At 39.8% G+C, this 25,263-nt stretch overlaps 1 protein-coding gene across 1 annotated transcript in view; it reads left to right on the top strand.

Annotated features, from left to right (window-relative positions):
• Positions 1-13,348: 13,348 nt before the first annotated feature.
• Positions 13,349-25,263, top strand: part of KCNH1 (potassium voltage-gated channel subfamily H member 1) — a 220,384-nt gene continuing 208,469 nt past the window's right edge. The window contains exon 1 of the mRNA XM_087717743.1: positions 13,349-13,446. Coding sequence (XP_087573869.1) covers positions 13,374-13,446 — 73 coding nt within the window. The 5' untranslated portion in view covers positions 13,349-13,373. The remainder of the gene's footprint in view (positions 13,447-25,263) is intronic.

Genomic DNA, 25,263 nt, shown 5'->3' with positions numbered 1-25,263 from the left:
AGCATTTTTCTCATTCCATTTAATTTGTACCTGGGTATTTTGACTCTGTAACCTGGGTAGGTTAGAGATTTCTGGTATAATGTGAGAGTAAGGAGTATTGTATCATGATGGCTTTCCAGTTGCGAGTCTACCTCCATCTTCTGTAAGAACTTCAGGAGGCCATATGATATTGTCCAGTAATCAACTGTGGGTTTTCTTCCTGCTTCCCGATGAGTATATTCTGCTGGATAGTTACCCCATGTGGACCCATTAAGGATACAAAGATCCAAACGTACAGTCATCTGTCTTACACACAAACCTGCCCGATTTGCTTTAGGGTCTTTAAATTGTCTGGAATGCAGGGATTCTCCTGTTACATTCTCATCATAGTGGATCTTAAATTGATTAAATAATGCTTGATCATTTGGTCCTGTTCTAGTGCTTAAGTCCCTCCCCCTATAATTATTGCTGCTTTGGGGTATTTGTCTGAGGAGCCAAGAATAAAATCTATGCTGTCCCAAATCTTGTTGATCACATTATTCTTATTAAGTGGAGGAATATAGATATTAAAAAGCAAAATCTCTACCTGTTTAAATAAGAGTAAGGTAGTCACAACCCATGGCTGGAAAGGTGGCAGTGGTACACATTTAAATTGCAAGGATGTATTAACTACTGTCACAATACCCCCTTTAGCTCTCCCTCCCACCTTGCTTGGGACAGCCAGGATTGAGTTAACCCAATAACCATCTAACTGAATCTCTGCGGAGGCCCAAGTTTCCTGTAAGAAAAGGATGTCAAATTGTGATATATAGTCAAAAAGAGAGTTGGTCTTTTGATGGAACAGACCAACCCGCTATATTCCAGGTTATAAGGGAAAGTGGCTCATCTTTTGCAGCTCATCAGGAAAATGGATTTATACAAAGGGAAGTTGTCTGGTTGTTGCCACGGATTGAGGTGTCATCACGCACAGAATTTTGTAAGGAAAGGGTTACTCTGTTAATTGTTAACATGAGAGCTCCCAAAGTGGCTGTCTCTTCCTCATTTTTAACCCTTGGGAAAGTGAAAGAAAGACAGTGGGAGTCAACCAGCCTTATCCAGTGAAGAGATTTTTAACAGCACAGAAACTGGTCTCATTAATGCTTTTGGCACTCTCCCAATGAAAGAACAAGACAATATATTATTCAAGTTAGAAAATTTAAAGAAATCCTTATTGGTCATAACGGACACAGCAGAGCCACTTATAGATCTGGTCTCCCCAATAATTGAGCCTCTCACTTCTCCCTCAGAGGACAAGGGATTGCATGAACACAAGATCATGGAAAATAGAAGCCAAGACCCAAAGCGGGCATTAGAGGTCCCAGTAGAGATGGAGATGCTTTCATCCCTGTGTGAATATCCCATGACACCTTCAGCACCAACCCAAGAAACTGAGAGACAACCCATGTAAGAGCCACCATCTCAAAGAATGAAGTATGATCTAATAACTCCTTGCCCTACACCCAGAGAAGAGGCATCTGAATGGAAAGCTCTGTTAGCTGGTGCTAAAACCTCTTACCCTGAACAAGTTCCTCAGGAGTCTACATGGGACTTAGATAGGACCCCCCCTACTTTTAGAGAAGGCCAGTACTCTGATGGGAAAGATTTGAAAGGAGGCTAAATGCCCCTTCATCTTGAATAGCATCTGTGGTATGGTGGGCTGTTTGAAAGACAGGAGAATCCACTTCCAATTTGAGGCCTCAGGGAGCCACTCCACATCACGGAGATCAATCAGACCCCTGTGACAGTGAAGAAGCTGGCTTAGGAAATTTAGTATTGCACTTCTGGTATTCCAACGTCCATAATTAAGTCCGTTCATATGAATTCTAAAAGCAATCCGTTGGGTTTGTAGTGAGCGATGTGATTGTTGTAATTGGGGTGGGGTGGAGAGAGATGCTTTCCTGACTTCTCGTGTGGCTTCTCTATAACATTTCCCTCTCGTTGCTTTGTCTGGGGAGGGACTGTTTTTCTGAGTGGACTGCCACTTTTTATCCGACTCTTTAACTGTTTCTCTGGCTCTTTGCTCTTTTTCCTCTTCCTTATCCTGCGTATGGGAGTTAACCAAGTCTTCTGTAGGAACTTTAGTGGGGGTGTCTGGGGCCCGATATTGTTCTTGAAGAAAAACAGCTAAGTTTTTTTTCAATGTCTCTAAATCGTGTTGGATGGCTATTTGTTGTTCAAATATTGAAACCACCATTTGCGCTGTGAGAAGGCATTGCTTTGCCATAAACTCCGTTGAATTTTCCCAAGGTAAACTCTCTGTACTCTGAATTATTTGGTTGTTCTTTGCCTTTTTAGCCTTTAACTCAGACTCCATACAGGATGTAATTGGACTAGTTGTTTGTGAGAAGAGCTGGCTTTCAGTTTGTTCCCCGCCCCCTCCCCAGGTCAGGAAAGTCTAGTAACTACTGTTTTGCCAATTCTTTTTGCAGGTCCCGTTCTAATCTCTCCAGAGTGTTGGGAATGGGGGGGGGGGTGTTAGTTTTACTTACAGATCTTTTGCCAACAAAGTGCTCCTCAATACTTGGTTGTTTTGCTGTTTTCACTGGAGGGAGAAATCCCTTGCTGGTGCCATGGCATTTCTTTCTTTTTCCCATGCCTTTTTAATCGTCGGCAGCAACAAAAACTTTTGTCTGTGTTATGGTCTACACTGTTATCTCCACCAAAAAATGTTAATTAAATAAAAAAGGATCCAATGGGAGTATTAAAAATTGATAAAATAAAATAAAACCGGGAGGCTCTACTGCAAACACACTCCGGCTGCACCAGCTGCAACTCTGCCCCCATCATACAAATAAACAAGAACTAGCTATTTGTGCAAGAAATGGGTCATGCGCAAACTATTTTGCACAGCTTAAACATTCAGCATACACTACCTATCTATCAGCAGCAGTCTAACTCTTAACTATTAGGGATTTCACACTAATTTATTGGACGGAGATGTCTATTTTTATTGTCCCGGGGAACATGAAGTTTTTCATTTGTCATGACCCATGCAGTACAGCAAAGTCCTCCATTTCGATCCACAGATTTAAGGAATTAAACTTGGCTATTCCTTGTGTCTCTACCATACACTATTGTGTCTACACTTGTAACTTACTTCATTTTACTGTATGCCAATTCATGTACATTCAAAGTGACAATAAAAGTATTCTAAGTTTCTAAGGTTACATTTGAGGACCAGATATGGATTCTATATTAGCTGCATCTGCACTCTTAACTGAACATCAGGTACAGTATTTTTTCATCATCTACAATTCTACATCCTCAATGGGGCTTGAAAGCTCATCAAGAAAGCACAAGTCTGTGTATCTCAGGTCATCTATTTCTTGCTCAGACACAGAAAGATACTTTTGTTTCTTTTTCTGAATGATGCCTCAGAGGTTATTTTCAATCTCACTCATGATCACTGTTCTCTACCAACAATAGTGGCTTAGTTAAAGCAATGTTTCAGTCAGGAAGATAACCCCTTAAGAACCCAAGTCACTCCTAGTGTCTCCTCTGTCTTTGAGCATCAGTTGTCTCAAATGGATTTTGGACAAGCAAGAGGAAGCTCCCTGAGAAGCTGGGATTCATTGGTCCAGGCTTCTGACAATGTTGTAGTAGATGCACTACCTGCTGCTTTCTATTATTCCCTTTGATCTTTTGTCTCACCTTATATTTTTGTGCCCCTTTCCCTCCAGCAAAAAGCAATTTACTATTGCTGGAGGAAATAGAGCATATAGAATACAAATATTCCTGCAACTGATGCAGCTCTCTGTATTCTAGATCCTAGTAACTCTCCTTCCATAGTCTGACTTTCAAATCCTGGCTTCCTTAGCATCACTTCAGGAGCTTGGCATAGATCTTAGCCACACACAGTGTTACAAGGAGGATTTGTTGCTACACTCTCCAATAGCAAAGCAGCAGGAGATAGCAGAGAAAAAGGCAAAAGCAGGAATACAAGAATTATTTGCAGATGATAACTTAGCTGGATAAGGTGAATTGCAAGTCAAGCAGTCCAAGGCAAAGCTGAAGATTTGCATTGCCAAGACAAGGAAGAGATAAAGTCTCAGCCAATTAGCCAGCCAGGATCATACATAACTGGATTCCAGGAAAGAATCACAGAACATGAAGCCAGATGCTCAAGATTCTTCTAATAAGGGACTCTGAAATTTAAATTCTTTCCCTGATAAACATCAAGCCACCAGAAAGTACTGCATCCAAATTATTACAGTTTCTCCTTAATTTTACCTTAATTTGTTCTATGAAGACATACAGTGAACAGACTCCGATATGACAAATGTTTGCAGAGCTTTCTAATCTTGGAACTGCATGATAAAAGTATAACATGACTTAAGCAGTGGGATTTAAGAGTGGATATCTCAAAACTCCTCTGCTATAAGCCTGCTGGGTCTTCATTCACTGGGGGGGGGGTAGCAACTTCACAGTTCCTGTTGCCATCACATATCTTCAAGGAGATAACTCACCTAGTATCCACCACCTAGCTTCAGTGTGTGACAGAGAAAAATGTCTTTCTTCTGATGACTAAAATGGCAAACATTTGATAATGTGACCTCTTAACTGTGGAATAAACACATGGTCTAGTAGATTCAGACATTCCTAATCTCACAAGAGATAAACAAAATACAACTCTATTTCAAAAAATAAAATGCAAAATGTATTCTTTTTCACATTTTTAAATTTTTACCTAAATTTTATTAGGCAAACATTTGACACTGCAGGAGGTTATAGAACTGCCTAGATTATGACCAAGTTCTTACAAATAATTTTTATTTAAAAGTCCAAAATAAAATGCAATGCTCTAGATAGATCACAAGATGGCTCTGGTTTATTATAAATAGATATTTATCTAAATCTTAGAGAAGATGCCGTACACATTTCACTGCACATTATAAAAGCTAAAGAAATATAACTTCATGCATGCAGCCTAAAGAATGAATGAAGGTTGAAGTTTAAATACCCAGTTCTATATCGAAGAGATACAGAGGCTGTAAGAGAACACAGTAAATAAAATTTTAGTACAAATTCTTCACTATGATAATTTCTGCAGAAATAATATTTTTTCAAAGTAAAAGTTTCTCTGCTTTAAGTCTGTAGAGATTCTCACTCATCCAGGTCAAGGTTGTCTCAAAGGTGCTTTTCCAGGAGGCAATTGGACTTTTTTGTTTTTTTTCTTTTGAAAACATTTCACTCCTCATCCAAGAAGCTTCTTCAGCTCTGGCAGGATAGTGGAGAATGGAAGGATGTATATGCATTGCAGACAGCTGGTCATTTGCATCCCTTTAGAGAAGGCATGTCAAACTCAAGGCTGGATCCGGCCCGCATGGTGCTTAGATCTGGCTCGTGGGGCTGCCTTGGAAACAGTGCCTCTGCCAGCAAAAATAGAGCTCAGGCGGGCCATGCACCCTCGCTCCCAGGCTCCATTTTTGCTGGCAGAGGGCTAGCAAAACAAACAAAACAAAAGGAGAAGTGTTTCCCCTTTTGCATTTGTGCATGCAAGAAGGGACAGGAAAGGAGAAAGGGAAAGAAGAAAGACAAAGAAGGAAAGATGGGAAGAGAGCAAGGAAGGAAAAAGAAGAAAAGGAAGAAGAAAGGAGAATGAAGAGGGAAGGAAAAAGAAGAAAAGGAAGGAAGGAGATTATGAGAGTTAGGAGGGTCTGAGGGAAGTCCTACTTTAGCACTTGGCCACTACAGGTACCCCCGACATGAGTGATGTTGAGTTGGCCACATCCACTCCGGCCACTCCTACCCCAGCCACACCTACCATGACCCCAAGCTCTACAGGCCTTAATAGAGATCTCTCCCTTTGTTTCACAACAGCCATCGCTTTTTTATCACTGGAACATACATACATACATACATACATACATACATACATACATACATACATAAATAAATAAACTAAATCATATTCACAATAACAAATGTTTGCCATAATATAAATATTTAAAATACAGTTACATTAACCAAGATTGTTTCAGAGGATATTTATCTAGAAAAATGATAAATAGGCTATGAGAAGTATGCTTTTTCAAAATACTTTTATGATTCCCCAAAACTCCTAAACCTGAAAAGCAAAAATATGGAAGGGGGCTTTCAGGCTTTAGGGGCAAAATAAATTCATTCTGTCTTGCAGATGTTTCAGACAAAATTTGACCCTTAAATCCCTGAACCCCTTTTCTCAAGTAGGACTTGTCTTCACCTACTTTTTAGAGAGCTGTCCCCAATGTATCACACTAAATTGAAGTGGCCATCCAGCCTATGTAAATGTTTAACCATGGGCGCAAATAAATTAAAGAGTACAAAAGGAGAGAAACAAACATGGTTAATTCCAAACAGTGTTTGCTGTGAGGTTGGAATGCATTTGGACATGGAAAAACGGACTGTGTGGAGCTGAAAAGGAAAGCTGTTGGGATCCTAAGGTATGAATCTACTGAGATAAGAGGTATGGTCAAATGTTGAAAACAGACAATGTAATTTGGAGACAAAGTGGTACAGTGTAAGTGGTCAGAGAATACAATTTTGTGAAGTAGAATTCAGGTATCTGTGGAGATTTTCATTCAGGTTGCCTTCAATAATATTATCCAGCATACAGAACTTCACTTATGGGGCTACTTAGGCAATGCTATGATATTAAACAGCCAGTGGTGGGATTCAATTTTTTTACTACAGGTTCTGTGGGCATGGTTTGGTGGCCATGGCATGGCTTGGTGGCCATGGCTTGGTGGCCATGGCAGGGGAAGGATACTGTAAAATCTCCATTCCCACACCACTCCAGGAGAAGATTACTGCAAAATCCCCATTCCCTCCCGATCAGCTGGGACTCGGGATGCAGAGAATAGATGGGGGTCGGGCTAATCTGAGGTGGTATTTACCAGTTCTCCGAAATACTCAAAATTTCAGCTACCAGCTCTCCAGAACTGGTCAGAACCTGTTGAATACCACCTCTGCCTACCACATATCATAACATTTAGAAACTTGTGCTTGATTTTTACATTTACATCCAGTGAAACTATGGTCAACTGAAACAAGGTTATGTCTACTGTAGCATGTTTATTTAGAGTACATTAATTTGCTCTAGGATTAACCACAATTTATATCATTGGAAATGTCCAATTTTCATATGTCTCTGCTAGATGAAGGGAGCTAACTATTACCCAGCTTAATTATGATTTACCACTATATCTAAATATTGTCAAAATCATGTTAAAAGTCTCTTCAAGTGCTATAATTTTGTAGATTATTGACCATATGGGCTATCAGGAACAGTAACCATTAACCCCAACTAAAAAATGGATAGCTGTAGTTTCTTCAGTTCTGGATGCCTGATATGTTGAACCAGGATAAGAGCTAGTGTATTTCTAGTGTTAGCTATGTGTCAAAGACTTAACCTGATTGTGAGCCTGATTCCATATGAGAAACTGCTACTGCTGTGCTTTTTAATCCTCCTTTTCCTTGGCCTTATCCCAGGAATATTTGCAGTGGTTGGCTGATAATTATCTTCCATTTGGTTTTTATAGAAGAGAATATATGTACCTCCGGGTTGAATTGTAGCATTCTTGGTGCTCTTTGAGCATGGTTGTTTTTTGCAGAGATTTCATTACCCAACTAGGTAACATCATCAGAACTAGTGAGTGTGGGATTTGCTCCCTGTTTGTTCTTTTTTGGGGGGGAAATTTTGTTTAATTTTAATTAAACAAAAACACAAAAAAGAATCATCCTTCATTACATCTTGTAGAAAGCGTGTCAATTGGTTACAGATAACATTCGTGCATTTCTTCCACATTCATTACTTATAGTTCATATTAGATTATACACTTTAAATCAAAAATCTTTGTATATCTTACTATCAGTGTACCACAATTCTCATTTGACTCCAATTATTTGAATGTGCTTTTACCTCAAATAATTCATACTTAAAGACACAACCACATAATGGCATTCATTAGCTATTTCAAAAATCCTCCAATAACATTACACCTTTATGACATGTTCTAAGTAAAAATCAATTAATAAAATTTCTAAACCTTCCCCCCCACTTTTTTTCCAACTCGCTGTTTAGAGTTTGTATCCAAGTTGCTTTTGCCAAAACCAAAGCATATATATATTATTAAACAATATCCATTGACATTTCCTTGTTGTTATTATAGTTGGCTAAAAACCATTTACTATTTATATCCAACCTCCTCTCATCAAACTCAAAAAACATTACACCTTTATGACAAGATCTGAATAAAAATTGGTTAATAAAATGTATAGGTCTTTTTCCCAGATCGCAATTTGCAATTCATATCCAAATTTCTTTTACTAGTTTGCCAGTACATATTCATATCATTAAGCTGTGTCTATTATCATTTCATTATTGTTATTATAATTAATAATTTGTTAATGAATAAACATTTAATAACAATCTAAAACAATCTAAAATTACTAAATTCCTAATTATTGATCACCAAAATTAACTAATTTTTTATTATCAACTTTCATTGTCAACCTGTATCTTTCCAGTAACAAAACTGTCTTATCTCTCTTGCCAATTTTGGTGTCAGTCTTTTATTTATCTCCTTTATAAGGCTTTTATAGACTTTTCTCTGCACTTTGTTGCTTGCAGGATCTCTCAGGTAATCTCGTTGCCCTCCATCTGCTATTAAAATTAGCTTGTCTTTGGTTGACAATCGTGCTTCTGAAAAAAATTCTCTTCTTAAATCCATCATCATTACTCTTTTTTCTTCTTCTGTATCTTGGAATTTGAGGTAGAGCTCCAGTTCATCGAATTCCCTTTTCCATATTCCCTTCTTTCCACTTTCACTCACATTTGCTCCATTAATAAAATCATCTATTGTCTTGTCTTTATCTTCTAGGTCTCCATTCTGCCCTTTAATTTTGGGGGCTTCATCTTTTGGTGTGAGGACCACTAGTTTTTCCAACTTCTTCTCAATTCTCCCATATCCTTCCAGTAGATTTTGAATTCTAGCCAAGATATTTTGGAATTTTAAGATTTCCTTATCTGAGTATTGATCCATGCTTCCAAAAAAGGAGGAAAAAGAAAAAAAACTAATAACCACTGCCGCTCTAGCCTTCCAGGCCTCTTTTATTTTTTATTTTACATTGACTTAAACACAAGTTCTTTTATGCTCTTCAAAAGAGAAGGGTTCTGTTTTTTCCCTTTCTCTCCCCTGCCAAAATAGTTCTCAAAGAGCACCTGTAAAAACAATTTGTGTCCTTGGCTCTTTATCAGTTTCTGTAAACAAATTGCAAACCCTTCAGCTACAAAGTCAGTAAGATCAAAGAGGAAAAGAGAAGAAATACGTTGTTTCAAAAACTCCAGCCTCTGACCTCTGTGTGGCAGTGTTGCTACCTTTCACTTTCTAATATTTATCTCTGGCTTAGAGGAAACAAAGTTCTTTAATGAAATTTAATAACAAGTAATAGGAAGAATTGTTAAAATAAAAAGGAAGGTTTTAACCCAGAAATCAAAAAATAAAGTAACAAAAAACAGAAGAAGAAAAATTTATCCGTTCACTTTAAGAGGAGAAACAAAAAACGTTGCAAGCACTTTAATCCACAAAATATAGTTACAAAAAAAAAGCTTTCCAAAGCAATCCAATATACGTTGCTTTAGGATTTAATTTGGCTTTAAAAAAAGTTTCTTTTGGCAATCTTTCTCAAAATAGAAAAAATACCTCACCAGATGGACTCACTTTCTCTTTTCACTTCCTTCCTTCCGGAGCCATCCCGACTTCATCAGCCTGGGGCTGCCTGTTTATCGCCAGCTTGAAGAGCTTCCCTTGGGTCAATCAGGGACTTTGCAGTGTCCCTGAGACCAGCAAGGCTTCATATTCCTGATCACCATCTCTGCGGGATGGTTTAGGTCCAAATGGACTGTCCAGCGGAAAAAGTATCAACGGCAGTCTCGGATTGTCGAGACCGCATGTTGTATCGTTGCAACGTTGGTGCCTCCTTCTCCGCTCCCTGTTTGTTCTTACTGGGGCTTCTCAGACATGAGTAACCAGATGCTATTCCTTTACGAGGAACTGATATAGATCTTTGCATTTATATTTAAAAGTTAAAAGAGTGGTTCCTCTGGGTGTGGTTCACATCTGGGGCCATGGTTAAAATAAGACTTCTGACTATGGATAAGGCTGTTGACATTAATCATAATCTTGGTTATGGTTTAGACTTGGATTACACACTGTGCTTAACCACTAAGGGCTTCATCATCATGCAAACCAGGTTTTTGTGATACACTTGCAATTATTTAATTGTCCCCTATTGATTAATAAGAGAGAACAACAGAAAAGAGTCTTGAATTAGAGTCTAACTTTTAGTTAGGAGGCAAATCTGTCCGAGTAAACCAAGATCATTTTTCCTCTGAGTGGAGCAATATTATTTTCAACAAAAATACTGTCAATATCATCATGTTTTTAACTCTGCACAAAAGAGTTTTTATTTTGACCTGGAGCTATTTTATCAAATAATGTAAATTTTTCTTTTTTTCATGTTATAATTTTTAGGTGGAATTTAAAAGAAAATATTTGGTTGGATTGCTCTTATATTCAGTTCAAGCCTAAATAGGAAGTTGTGGCCATTTTCAGGATAATCCATCACTTTCCTGTCCCTATCATGTGCTGTTTTACTTTCTTTACCAACAGATTCTTAACATTACTGTCCAGTCTTTACTAAGCTGCTTTGTGGATTTATGCTCCCTTAAAAGTAACCCCCCTTATACATCAGCAGATATGCTGACATATTTTTCAGGAGGCAAGCATTTGTCAAAGAGTGAACTTGTTATAATAATACATTATTATGGTTGCCATCCTGAACAACTTAAAAATAATAGGCAAACTCATGAAGGATATACCTATCAGTGTGCAGCAGCCACTAAGACTAGGCAATACTTAAGTTTTGAAAGGGAAAAAGTGATTTGGGATATGAGTGGGTGTGGATACAACATTTATAAATGACATCTTAAAGCTGCTGTACTTTTGCAGCCACACAGTTCTGGAAAAAAATGTCTTTGATTAAGAGTTACTTACAGGTGCCCCTGGCCAATTTTCTTCAAATCTGCAGCATTGCATTATTCCAAATGACTTGCACCCAGAATCAATTTGCTTCCCAGGATCATCAAATGCCAAGGAATAGGAATTAGGATGGTTCCACCACAAAACTGCATTCGACTAAAGCGCGCTCGACGAAACCGCATAGCTGACGTCATCACAGTGCGACAAAAAAAGCACGCTGCGAACGCTAAAGCTAAAAATAACCCCTAAACCTAAAGCTAACCCCCCTAAACCTAATCCTAAACCTAACCCTAAACCTAACCCTTAACCTAATCCTAAACCTAACCCTTAACCTAACGCTAAACCTAACCCTAACGCTTAACCTAACCCTAAACCTAACCCTAACCCTTAACCTAACCCTAAACCTAACCCTAAACCTAACCCTTACCTTAACGTGAATCGGCTTGCTTTCAAAGCGCTATTTAAAGCGCCCTTTTTTCTCCGCGGTCGCTGTTGTCGCCCTGCTGATGACATCAGCGACGCGGTTTAATCGGGTGCGCTTTAGTGGAGCGCGGTTTTGTCGTGCCACGAATTAGGATAACATGGATACTTCTGTCCTCAACTTGTGGGCTGCTCAGAAGCATCTGGCTGGTGGTAGTGGAATGCTGGATCTGGGTCTTTGGTCTGCTTCAGTTTTGGAACAATTTGCTTTTAGATAGAGATTTCTTTCATGTTCATTTGAAATTTCTGTGTAGGCTTTAATGTAGTCATTATTGGCATGGACCTGTTGGAGAAGCCAAATCTAGGACTTAGATGTGCAGCTAATGGAAAATGTATCCTTTAGGACAGCGGTCACCAATGGGTGGTCTGTGCACCACTGGTAGTCCTTGAAATTTTTTGGGTGGTCCACAGAAAAATTATTTGCATTTTTATATTGCACTAAATACTATTTATTTATTTATTTATTTTAAAATCATATTAGTGGTCTGCAGGATTTAAAATCATGAATTTAGTGGTCCCTGAGGTCCAAAAGGTTGGTGACCCGTACTTTAGGACATCAGATCACAATAGTGACGATGACAGATAAAAAGACATGTTCATACAGATTCCTTGTGCGAGTTCTTAATTACCATTCCCACAACCTCATTGATTTCAGAGTTGAAGATTTCTCTCTCTCTCCTGTTTCTATCTTACTGTCTGAAGGAGGCCAAAACTGGTTTCATCTTTTGTAAATCTGCAACTCTGCAGACCTTGCAGGTGACTGGTTTCTGTATCGTCCAGAATTAGAGGAGGGTAATATTCCAGTTCCTAACATGAAAAGGTGCCATGGATCTGACTGGCACAGGTAGCATATTCTGATAGCTCTTGGCAACTCTTTAAATGAAAATTCCAGTTTGAGATAAGGAGCCTGAAAGGAAGCAACAGAGCAGTCATAAGAGCAATGAGGAACGCTCTTTTTGAATGCAAGAGAAAAACAGCTATTTCTCAACTCAACCTTTGCTTATTGTAGTGAAGACTAATACCCAATGCATCGATTAGCAATGGAGTGCTAGCAATTTATTTTATTTCCCTTTCATGTGGAATGATGGTGATGGAAACTTTTGTCCCTTTGGGATCTATGGTAGTTCAGAGAATGGATGTTGCTCAGATAACTTTAAGCTACCCCCATTGCTTATAGAAGTGAACTAATTGAGTCCTAATGTTCCTCCCACATTAACAACATTACAAGATCTGCAGAAGCCAGGATGGAGGGATTTGGAGAGGAAGGCTGCTTTAAAGGGCAGGCCTTTGTGCTTAATTCGTATGTGAGCAATTATGTCTTAAAGCAACCTAGTCCAAATCAAAGGGATACTAGAAGTAAGTGCAAGTATTCTTGAGGAGGGATTGAAGTAAACACTGGGTAGCAATGCGTGTGGAGCCCAAGATCAGCCTGGAAGTGCAGCGGTAGGGAAGCAACGTTTCCACTCCCGTCCCGTAATCTCGGGCGCTTCGGATTTCGGCATCCCAAGGAGGGCGCTGCAGCTCACAGGTTTTCCGCAGACGCCTCAGTCCACAGAATCCCACCGGCCACTGTGCAGAGTGGCCCTTCGCGGCTCCGGTCCAGCCCGAGCATATTCAGTGGGGTGGCCGCGGAACAGCAGAGGGCGCTGCCGGACAGGTCCAGCCCCGGTGGCGCGGAGCGGCAAGAATGCAGCGCAAGGGAGGGTTGCTGACTGCTGGGCGAGCAAGAGGAGCTGATGCTGCAAAGCCGCCCGCCTTTCCCGGTGGGGACCATGAGGAGCGCTGAGCGGGAAGAAGAGTGGAGAGGCTACGCTTAGCAGCTTCGCCGACCCCGGTTAGCTAGCGCGCTTGACTATGGCTGGGGGAAGGAGAGGGCTGGTGGCTCCACAGAACACCTTCCTGGAGAATATCGTGCGGAGGTCCAACGGTAAGGAGGAAGCCAGCGGGGGTGCGAGGGCGGCTCGGCGGGGATGGGGAGCGAGGACCCGTAGAGCGAAACCCGAAGCTGGGGAGGGGGATTCTCCAATGCGGGGCTGCACTCATGGGCTCCCCCGGGCGTTTTTTTTTGGGGTGGGGGAGAGGCTGGGCCAGGCTGGCTCCGAGCGAGGTGGGGACGCGGTGAGCTTTGGGCTGAAGTGATGCTGCCTTTGGCTGGCAAAGCTTCCCATTGCCAGGCATCGCCTCAAAGTCCTGCAGAAGAAAGTGCCCGAAACGTCTCGGAGGGAGAAACCCGCGAAACGTAGCCGAACCGAGGGCGGGAGCGGCTTGCAGGTGCCTTTTGGGTAGGCTTCTTGCTCCGGGTTGGGTTGGAAAACCAAAACCACCCGAATCGGTTTTTTTGTGCCCCGGAGCAGGCGTTGGGAGGGCTGCGCTCACAGCCTGGTTGCAGCTGGCTCTTGGCGCCCCCCCCCTTTTTCGTGGGGACCTCTTCCCGAGCCTCTTTCCACTTTCCCCAACCCGGTTTCTCAAGGGCTTCCCCCTCCTTTAGCACCGAGATTTTGGCGCTATGCAGACCTGGGAAGTCTTTGCAGAGGCTGTGGTGAGATCCTCGGAATAGAAGAGAAAAGCGAGAAGAGGAGGTGTCAAGGTTGGGGAGACCCTCTTTCAGGTCTCCCTTTCAGACTTCTCATCTCTTGCAGACGGAAACTATCCGGAATGCTCTCCAGAATCATAGCTAAGAGCAATTTCATTAAAAAGTGAAAACAATCTGCTGATGTCCTATTTCTCTCCCCCCCTTTGATCCAGTATGACCACCGTGATTTCTTGATTTGCTTTATGGCATTTAAACACTTCTGCAGTGTAAGAGCAGCTTGGAATACTCTTGAATCATAATACCAAGAATGTCTGATCTTGGTGGATTTAGGTTAATCTCTTACTGGCCTTTCTTCTCCTTTCTATCCTTATTTTCTAAGTATCCATTCTTGTGCATGGTGAGACTTGCAGATTTCAAATGAAATTCTCAGAATCTGGACCATGTTAGAAGTCATGTTTATTTGTTGGGAGGGGGGGGATGTTATTTTGAAGATGTGAAGTTATTCAGATACTTCAGGTTGGCTCCATAAAAAAAAATTAGATAGCTTCGACCAAAAGAATTGTTGACATTGGATTAAGTTAGCATCTAAAGATGTTAAAACACAGTTAAAAAGCACATTTAATTATACAACACGAAATAACCACTCTGCATTTTAAATTTTTGGAAGCAGAAATAGAAGGTGAAAGATTGGAATGATTAAAAAAATCTGATTTGGGAATACATTTCTTCCCTCTCATTTATGTGTCATAGAGGATGGTCTACAATGCTTCATCTATTGAACCCTAGTTTAGAAATACTGAGGAAATAAATTCCCAGCTTGACTGATACAGTTAGGTGTGGCTCTCTCTCTGCATAGGTCTGCTTTAAAAGGCTGTTAATTACGATGGTTTATCTTCTACTTTCCTACTTCTCTTCCCATGATCAATACGTTATTGCAAATGTACTATAGTGTCTTAAACAGCTTCCGGAACTGGATGGAAAGTGGAAGAGAGGGATAAGGATGCTGTACTGTACTTTTTTCTACTATATAGATTTTTTTTAAAAAGCTTCTTCCAATCCTGAATGATAAGCTGTTCAACATTCTCTTCCACCAATGTATAAAGATACCTTAGCCCTCAGCCTAAACATGAACTAGGCTCCTTCTTTCTCATCTGATTAATTGCTGCTATATGAATAAATTGGGGTTCTTGGCTCAGGTATTGATGAAACAGAGCAAGGGCTGGGCTCTAAGTAGGGAGGCAGGTTCCTTCTGAATTTGCTGGAAAATATTTAACAGTGGGATAATCAAGCAGATGTACTACTTTAATAACTTCTAGAATTGCTTTACCATGATTTAAAAAAAGTTACTTTGTGGAAGAAATAGACTTGTTTCTTCTGCCTGCAAACCATAACCAATAATGTTAGCAATACCTTCCTTGTTCTTTTAAAATTCACAGTATTAGTCTCCACAATCATCTTCCCAAGTGGAAGTTTTCATATGATGGCAGAGGGAAAAATATAATTAGTCATTAACCCAACAATGGCAAGTAGGTTATATTTCCTCAGTTTATTTCATTGTTTTTAGATGGATATGCCATTTAGCTAGTGCCAACTATTTTAAAAGAAACAACCTAGTGGCTGTCTTTGGTGTTTGAATAATATTGTCATTAAAATGCTATTTTGAAGAAAGCTCTTAGTAGAAATTGGCATGGCTATTCTTCTAATTTCCTTTTCCAATAAAAGGTTGGCTGGAAAACTATTGCCTTTAATCAACTTCTTCAGTGGCTGCCACAAAGTTCTTGAGTGGATTCTGGAGGTTTTTTTTAAATCCAGAAGGCTTTATTTTATTTATTATTTTCTCCCAGGAGTCTGATATACTAATTTCTGCACATGTTCAATTTCTATCCACCCCAGTTTAGGATTTATTCATTGTAGCTGTTTAGTAGTTCTGAAAATAGTTGTATTATCCCAAGCCAACTGATACTATTTCCTCCTTATGTTTGGGTTGTACTCTTTTAAGTGTCCAAAGATCCACACATTGAAAATGAACTCCCAATTAATATATAAGATCATCAGGAGTCATTAAAGGACAGCCTGTTTTCAGTATTTCACATTTCCATCACTTAAGAAGTGCCAGAATCTTTAACCCAAATCCCCTTGCATTAAAATTATCTTTAATTATGTGATCAGATAAATTTTGAAATTTTAACTGGACTAATTAACTCTCATGAATATTGTTATTGTACATTGAATATTTGTGATATGTGTGTAAGCAAAGCATATACTTTTCCTTATTTAGGGGATTGTGTCAGTGGAAAAGACATAGATGAGAATGAGGACTTGGATGGGAGAGCATTTGTATAACACCCAACTTATAGGCTAGAGAGTCTTCATCTAGTAACTCATTATATAAGCATTCCATATCCTTGATCTTAGATTTCTTTTACGTCATCCTCTGGTCATTAATTTCTAGGCTGTAGCTGTGGGTCCTTCTAAACAAAGAGTGGGAGCTATGATGGCAGTTGACAAGGCTGGACAGTCATTTCTCTGCAATATTTTAATTTGGATTTCTGCACTGAATAGGAAACTGCACTTGACGTTTTCCAGTAGGCAAGGAAGTGGGATTGAAAAAATGGATTTTGTTCAATTGATGGTGAAACCATCTTTACTTGACCATAGGAAATGTTGTGGTCCCTCTGAAGAAAAATAATGGCAATGTTCACCTAAGCCCTGATTAAAATAAGATGAATGAAAGCAAACAATCTGCCTATTTTCCCACTTCAAAAGCTTTTTTAGAAAACCCCATAAAAATCACTAGTTGAGGGGACACCATTCACAGGCAATTGATGAGCAATAGACAACTTCCAGATTCCCAAAACTCTTTGAAATAATTTGATCTCTGGAAAGAACATTCTGCCTTTCTCCCTGTTTGTATGAAGAAGGAAAGAGAGTGTGAAGGAGGAAGGAGATTGTGGGAAGAGACAATAAGGGGACGATCCCACCCAGTACTGGCTCTGACTTTGGCTTCTGTTCCTTTTTGCTCACCGTCCCAAAGGTGCTTTTTCAAAAGGCAACTTAACTTTCTTGTTTTTCCTTAAAGACATTTCACTTCTCATCTAAGAAGCTTCTTCAGTCAGAACTAAAGAAGCTTTTTGGATGAAAAGCAAGGCATCTTTAAGGAAAAACAAGAAAGTCCAGTTGCCTTTTGAAAAAGCAGTTTTGGGGCAACCATGACCTGGATGACTGAGAATCTCCATAGACCTTTTTGCCCACTGTTTACTGTTGGCACGTGATATAGCAATAGCAATAGCAATAGCAGTTAGACTTATATACCGCTTCATAGGGCTTTCAGCCCTCTCTAAGCAGTTTACAGAGTCAGCATATTGCCCCCAACAATCTGGGTCCTCATTTTACCCACCTCGGAAGGATGGAAGACTGAGTCAACCCTGAGCCGGTGAGATTTGAACAGCTGAACTGCAGCTAACAGTCAGCTGAAGTAGTCTGCAGTGCTGCACTCTAACCACTGCGCCACCTCGGCTCTCTCATGACTTCCATCAGATTACTCCAGTAAGAATGCAATTTTGAACAAGATAATATTGTTCATTCCTAATCAGAGTGTAAGTGTAAAAGCTAACATATAAAGGAAAAAAAATGTCCCCCGCATTAATTAGGGTGGGACATGTTTTTCTAACAAATGGAAAAACAAGAGGAACCATCAGTAGAGGCCCATCCAGTGGCAGGGAAGCTGGAGTCACTGATTGGTGGAGTCAGATCCAATGAGAGTAGAAAGTGATGAAACTGGGTGGAGTTTGCAGCATTGCAGAACTGCATAGTTCTCTCTCCCCACCCTGGGCATAGTGTCTTAAAATGTAAACCTAAGAAAAGACAAATTTGTGGATTCTTTTGTATTTCAGCTAAGTCTCTGGAGACTGATTGGTATCATAAAAATCTCCCTCATAGGCTTTGATTTTTGACTCCTTGTCTCGAAAACCTTAATTCCAGATTTACTACATTTTTGTGCAGAAATGTTAATATGCCAAGGGACTGTAGGCAATCTTTTGCCTGAGTGCTTGAGTGCTTGTACTAATATTAAAAAGCCTATGAATCAGCTTGAAGAATAAAGCAGCATTTGGGCTGGGAGGGCGTTTGTTCCCAGTGAATAAAAAACCAAACCAGAAGAGGTGAGAGCTTGTACAATGGCCACAAGACAGCCCACCTGGTAGATATGGAAATTAGCTTGATTTTGAAATTTAAAAAAAACCCACCAAATTGCTAAATCTGTAAATGCACTTGGACTATCATTATTTTGAGATTAAACTGCATCTATCCTTGTGAAATACTGAAATACTGTTGCTATTATTTTGCACTGCTACCATAAGATTCTATTTGTAGTGTGGAACTTTCTACATAGTGGGGAAAATGTAAATCAGTGGACTGAGAATTAAGAGCAGCTTTTAGTCTGCTGAACTTCTAAGACATTGTTAGACAAAGAAATGAAATCATCTTGAAAAGGGCCTCCTAAAATATGCACTTCTGTTGACTGATTAAACTGTACGTTTATGGGCCACTTGCTTCACTGTTTCAAAGATTTGAAGGCGTGTAGGTTTGTTTAAGTGGTATTGATTAATATATTATATTGTCTGCAGTATGGGGCTGATATTCCCAAGATACTACCCAAGAAGCTGTAGCATTTGTGCAACTGTGCCAAGATGCCCTCCCATCTGGAGAGCCAATGTTTCTTCTCCTTTAATAGGCCTGAGGAGTTAAATTTCCTGCATTTCTGGTTAAAAGGTAATGTCAGGAATGGCAAAAGCCAGTGAAGGCCTTTGATAATTGAAAGGTGAGGTCTAAAGCTCAGGTGAAAGTTCAGGTGAAGAGTCCAAAAGCATAAGAGGAACTTACTTATTTTTTAAATAGAAAATTTGACACAGGGAAGGCAGAAGGTTTAAAAGAGATGGGGACCCACCCAGCTAAAGGCTTATTTTGGATTAGATGAGCAATAATGTGATTTTGTGACTACAGTTTCACAAATTATATGAATTGCCTAATTAGAAGACAGTCCCTGCATAGAATTGTTGTCAGTGTACTAATATTTATATTCCATAAAAATATCCTTGGGTTTTCATTAGGGGAACAATTGTGTGTTTTGGAGGCCTTTGGTAAATCTTGGTAAGATTTAATATCCAACTGGCATCATTGTAGTCATCTAAAGTAATGTGTCCCAACCATGGCAACTTGTGGTAAACTTCAACTCCTAGAATTCCCCAGCCAATCCACACATCTTCATAGCTGCCAACATTCAGAAAAACTGGTCTAAAGTATTTCCTTCTTTCTCCAGTCACCACAGGCATCAATATCCATTCCTGGGTTTATAAGGTGACGAGACTTTGACTCTCTAGCCAGACCTCTTTGTAAGTTGTTTTTATGTATAGGCCCTGTTTATGTATAGGCTCAGCATATGGTAAAATATTGTATTTGACCCTAGCTGTTACATTTTGCAAACAATGGTTTAAGGCTGATTGCAACGTATAAATCTGATAATTTTATTTAAAAATCATAGATAAGCAAATCATGAGTTAATGTTGTTAGGTTAATCATATAATTTGGGAACTAGCACAAACTCCACACTGAAAAGACAGCCATTTGTCTGAAATAATATAGAATCTCCTGCCATGGTCAAGGGGCTGGACTAGAAGACCTCCAAGCTCCTTTCCAACCCTATTATTCTATGTTCTTTACATAGAACAATAGACTGAAACAATTTAGCTTATTTGAAACATACAAGTGACATTTTGCAGTAGATTCCTAAATATCGTACACCATTGACTAATTGCAATGTAAGTAAAATATTTCATATTTACAATTGGAGGTCTGCAGTTATTCTAATTATAATAGGTTTTTTTTAAGTATTGATGTGATGGTATTGGAATTGATTTTTTATTGCAAAGTTGGAGTACAAGGCTAGTCAAAAAGAAAAAGAATCGGTAAGCAGTACAATAACTTGCTATACCAAATTAGATCACGTACTGATAACAAAAATAAAAGAAATGCTTTAATAAGCTCTTACCACAAAGTACCTATTATTAGTATATATATCTAGATTGCTCGACATCTTGAAAGCAAATGGCAGAACTGTAAGAAGAGTGCTGCATTTATGCAATTAACTTAATTGTGTTATGCAAAAAACCAAACATGGATTATTTGTGACCTTGAACTATTTATACTACAGTCTGAATTTTTTTTAAAAACCACAACCTTTTACATCTAACATTTCTATTCTTCTTTCCATTAAAGTCATTGTTAGTGGCTTACATCTTAGCACCAAGATCTTAAATATTAAAATTCTTGGTATAAATTCCATTAATCTTCATGTTTAAAGTTGTTTTACTATTAGTCTGGAAGTTCTGTTGAATGAGGTTCAATCACTTTTCAATGAACTGAGATCCAGCATAATTTTTAGCATTCAGAGAAGCTAAGGTTTCCAGCAACTCACAAATTTTAGTCTGGCTCAAATAAATCCTATTAAACTTAGTATGAATCCAGCCGTTGTAGTTTGTAAAATCTTGAGTCATGATTTACCATACAGTGTAACTTCATCCTATGTTTGATGGTTTGCTTGTTTATATCCCACCTTTGTTATTATTTTTAAATAACTCAAGGTTGTAAACATACCTAACACTTCTTTCTCCTATTTTTTTCCACAACAATAACCCTGTGAGGTAAATTGAACTGAAAGAGAATGCCGGGCCCAAAGTCACTTGCTTTCATTCCTAAAGTGGGATTAGAATGCAGGCCTCCAGGTTTATAGCCTAGTGCAGTGATGGCTAACCTTTTTGATGTTGGGTGCCAAAATTGTGAGTGCGCGTGCGCGATAGCATGCACACATGTGCCACCCATAATGCAAAGCACCCACAAATGCACATGGGTGCAAAAATCCCCCCACGCTCCTCCCATGTAAACCACACTACTCACCCCCAAGATAAGCTTGGGAGCTTCCTCTGGGGGGGGGGGCAGAGGAGGTCATTTTCGCCCTCCCCGGGCTCCAGGAAAGCCTCCGGAGCCTGGGGAGGGTGAAAACGGCTTCCCTCGGCCCCCTGGAGGCCCTCCGGAAGCCGGAAATGGATCATTTCTGAACTTCCAATAGGCCCATTGGGCCCGTGTTTCACCAGTCTCTGGAGGCTTTCCTGAAGCATGGGGAGGGCAAAAACAGCCTCCTCTGGCCCTCTGGAAGGCCGAAAATCAGCTGGCTGGTGCACACATTCACGCTGGAGCTGACGGCTCATGTGCTGCATGCCACCTGTGGCACATGTGCCAATGGTTCGCCATCACGGGCTTAGAGCCTTAACCATCAGACCAAGCTGTTTTAAAAGAAGACATTATTTTTCAAATAATTGTTATCAGTCCTATGTCCTCTGACTCTCACATTACTTGGGACCACAGAATTCTAGAAGTTGTAGTTTCAACTTATCTAGAAGATAGCTGGTTGACTGATAAATATCTAAATACAGTTAAATCCCAAAATTATACAGACAGGAAATGTTTGTCAACAACAGACTTATAGATAACTATTCAGTTGCTAATCACAATAAAAGCAATTTCCTTAATCAGTTTTGAATTTCTGCCTGTGAATCATCAATTTTAACTTTTTTTTTGATATGTGCCAGAAAATGATGTGATTGGGTAATCAGAACCTATTTACTTTGTATAAAATTTTGGAATAATTACATCAAGGGATATACTAAAAGCCCTTTCCTTTCTTCTCTGTTCTCATTCAAGGGCATGGTTAAATTGAATTCAGATCACATTCAAGCCCAGACTAGACCTGACAGCAACAAGCATGTTTAAAAAATGCAGATAGCTGTCTTGATCATTATTAGGATGTTGGTTGGAATGGAGGGTGGGTGTAATTCTTTCAGGGATGGGTGTGGGTGGGAAATGGATCCTTCGGAGCTTTTTGCTTCATTAGCCCATGTTTTGGGGCTTTAGGAGTCTCCCACTCCCGCCCCCAAATGTTTCTTCTTTCCCTTATAAAATAACCCCTTTGTACTTAATTCCCTTCCCTCTCCCAATAAGCTTTATATTCCTTCTTACTTCAGACTGGCCTTCAGATATGGAAATGGATGTTTAAAGAGAGCCACTGTCAGTTCTCCTCCAAATGTATATGATCTTGGGGATTCAGGGCCATTTTTGACAAGGTATTGTTGAACATTTCACTTGGAGAGAAAATGAACTATGTTTTCTGGTTGCAAAAAAAGGATACAGTTCATACTCTGAAGTGTAAAGTTCCTGATGGTGGCAGCTGTCAATAAGAGCCTGGCCATCTGTGACTGAAGAGACTGGTGTGTCTAGCAAAATATATGTTCTGTAGCCATAGTATCCTTTAAAAAAAAATTAATATATAGAAGAGGAAGCAGGAAAGTGACGCCCCCATGAAATCTGTTGTCTCAACTGGTTTGCATTGCTTCAGGAAATGTTCTCTATAGGTAAGAACTCAAATGAATCAGTTGGGTAATCAGTTTCCAGTGGTGGGTTCCGGATCCCATCGCAACTAGTACATTGTGACGGGGCCGGGCGTCCTCTCGCAGTGTACATGCATGTGCATCCACTGCTCATGATGCTCCAGTTGCTTGGTGGAGCATTGCGCGGGCGCCATACACTCCATGCGTGTGCGCAAATGGCCCGGTTGGATCAAATACAGGTAAGGAACATGGGCGGACGGGCCCTCCGAAGCACCATACCGGAATGGTGCCTGCTGCTCCCAGCAGTCACCGGTACGCCCGTACTGGGGCGTACCAGCCCGAACCCACCACTGCTGATTTCAGGGTATTATTCCCTGGGCAAAATCAACACTGGAACTTTTTAAAAGAAAAGCTCAATTTCTTCTATTAGTAAGCTATTCACACTTGTATACAGAAACAGGCACTTTTTTTTAACCTTAAGGGAAGATTGCTGATCATTCTTTGATAAGTACTTGTTCATTAATTGGAAATTAACTAATTGGAAATTAGTGGAATAAGACATTAATTAAATCTTTGCTTAAGTGTCTGTATGACTTGTGGCTTTCTTTCATATGGATCGTAAAATGGTTTTGTTTTATTCTGACCTAAAAATCAGAGTTTATACAGGGTTTATACAGCAACTGTTCCATGATACTCGACTTTTCAACTGTCGCCCTTTAAAAAAAAGGTAAATTTAAATTGTGGTATTTAAGAATAGGTTGCATATCATACCTTAATTTGTTTTTGAAGGCTGCAGATTACTCTTTTATGCGGTAATGTATATTTTTGTAAATTCATTGAGAATTTACGTAAAAATAAAAAATTAAAAGAATTTTAAGAATTTTAAAAAGCAAGTTCTCCTGCTTGAACAGGGGGTTGGATTAGTAGATCTCCAAGCTCCCTTCCAACTCTGTTATTCTGATATGCTTTTTCTAATAATATAGCACAGCAGGTTTAACATGTATCTTGGTAGTGTAGACACCTGACACCAAACACTAGAGGGACCTGTTTCCATACTGCTTTGGTAAGCAAATTCTCTTTTATCCTTGTTGGGAAGGCCTGAGAAGCAATGCAGTGTTTCTAGTATATTGTATTTTCTGAACAAAGTTTTCTTTGGAACAGCAAAATCACATAATAACACATTTTAAAATTAAACCCTTCATTCTTATATTTTTACTTAAGTTTTTAAAAGACTTTTAGTATAATTCTTTTAAGTTAACACCATTTCAATTATCACTTTCCCCATTTTCTGTGTCAGATCTCCTTAACCAATACTATAAAGGGAAAAGACTTCAAGGGGATTTTGTCAACTTTATATTATCACCGCTCCAGTTTCTCTCAATTATTAAAGCATTAGTTATGGTCTACAATACATGGTACAGTATTGAAAGAAGGAAAGAGAAGCAGAAAAGCAAAATCCTTTCAGTTTCCCAGGTATCCACTGTTACTCCACATCACATTTCTTCCCCACCTTTGATCACTTGTGCCTCATGGCCATTGTGTTTGTTTTAGCTCATGGGATGGAAATAGCTGCCATCTGTAGGAAGTATGAGCTGATGCCCTCATTATCACCCAGTTGGTCTATTGCAATGTGCTATAAATGGGTTTAATTAAAGACCACTTGGAAGTTACAGTGAGGTGATCCAGAATATAGGAACGCTTTTACTAACTGGCATGTAACTCTGGGAAAGCAACACAACAGGCCTTTTACTGGCTGTCAGATGAAATTGAAAGTGCTGGCTTTCATCTCTATAGTCCTTTATGGCTTGATACCTGAGGGCCTATGGCACTATCTGCTCCAATGAGATGATCTATTAGATCATCTTGGAAGAAGATATTCTTAGTTCTCACTAAGTTCACGCAAGTAAAAGAAGCTGTAGCAGGCAGTGCTATGTTTTAACTGTTTTGCAGAGTGTTCTATTTAGACCTGGACATCTTCTATTTTTTACATTCCTTACTGATTAATTTGATCTTTGGGTAAGGTGACCAGATGTCCTGCTTTTGGCGGGACAGTCACGATTTTTAATAATTTGTCCCGTGTACAGCAGCATGTTCAAAAAGTCCCGATTTTCCAAAAGAAAAAAAACAATTTTAAAAAGGACGCCGTTAAAAAAAAGTTTTTATTTCTCTGAAGTGTCATTCCCGATGTGGCCTTTAGAAGGCAGTGTTTTCCCTCTCTCCGCTCGGCTCGCTCGCAGCGCCCGACGAGGGGCGAAGCTCCCCCCCTCCTGTGCGTGCGCGCACCGACGCACACCATTTTTCTGCAGGGAGAGTGATGGTTTTCTGGCGGCGGCAGCGCAGCGAGGGAGAAAGAGGAGGTTTTCTGAGCAAGGATCCCCCACCCCACCTCCTCTTTCAGAAAGAGGAGGTGTGGGGGAGATAGTGGGATCGCTGCTTTCTGAGCTTGGTGAGCAAGGATCCCCCACCCCACCTCCTCTTTCAGAAAGAGGAGGTGTGGGGGAGAGTGGGATCGCTACTTTCTGAGCTTGGTGCAGCAAGGATCCCACTATCCTACTATTTTATTTTTCTTTATGTACACTGAGAGCATATTCACCAAAGACAAATTCCTTGTGTGTCCAATCACATTGGCTAATAAACTATTCTATTCTACTTTACTCTACTCTATTCATTTCTATTTCAATTCTAACAAGGAGTTTAGCTTCTCTCTCTTGAAAATGTAAGCTAGCATAAGGCATTATAATGCAAGCTAGCCTTAACTTTCAAACAGTTCATT

The sequence above is a fragment of the Thamnophis sirtalis genome, unplaced genomic scaffold (assembly GCF_051295495.1).
Source record: "Thamnophis sirtalis isolate CommonGarterSnake01/CBP01778 unplaced genomic scaffold, rThaSir2_p1.2 scaffold_6, whole genome shotgun sequence".
Lineage (NCBI taxonomy): Eukaryota > Metazoa > Chordata > Lepidosauria > Squamata > Natricidae > Thamnophis > Thamnophis sirtalis.
Note: the sequence above shows the minus strand (reverse complement) of the source record. Positions and strands in the feature narration are given on the sequence as shown.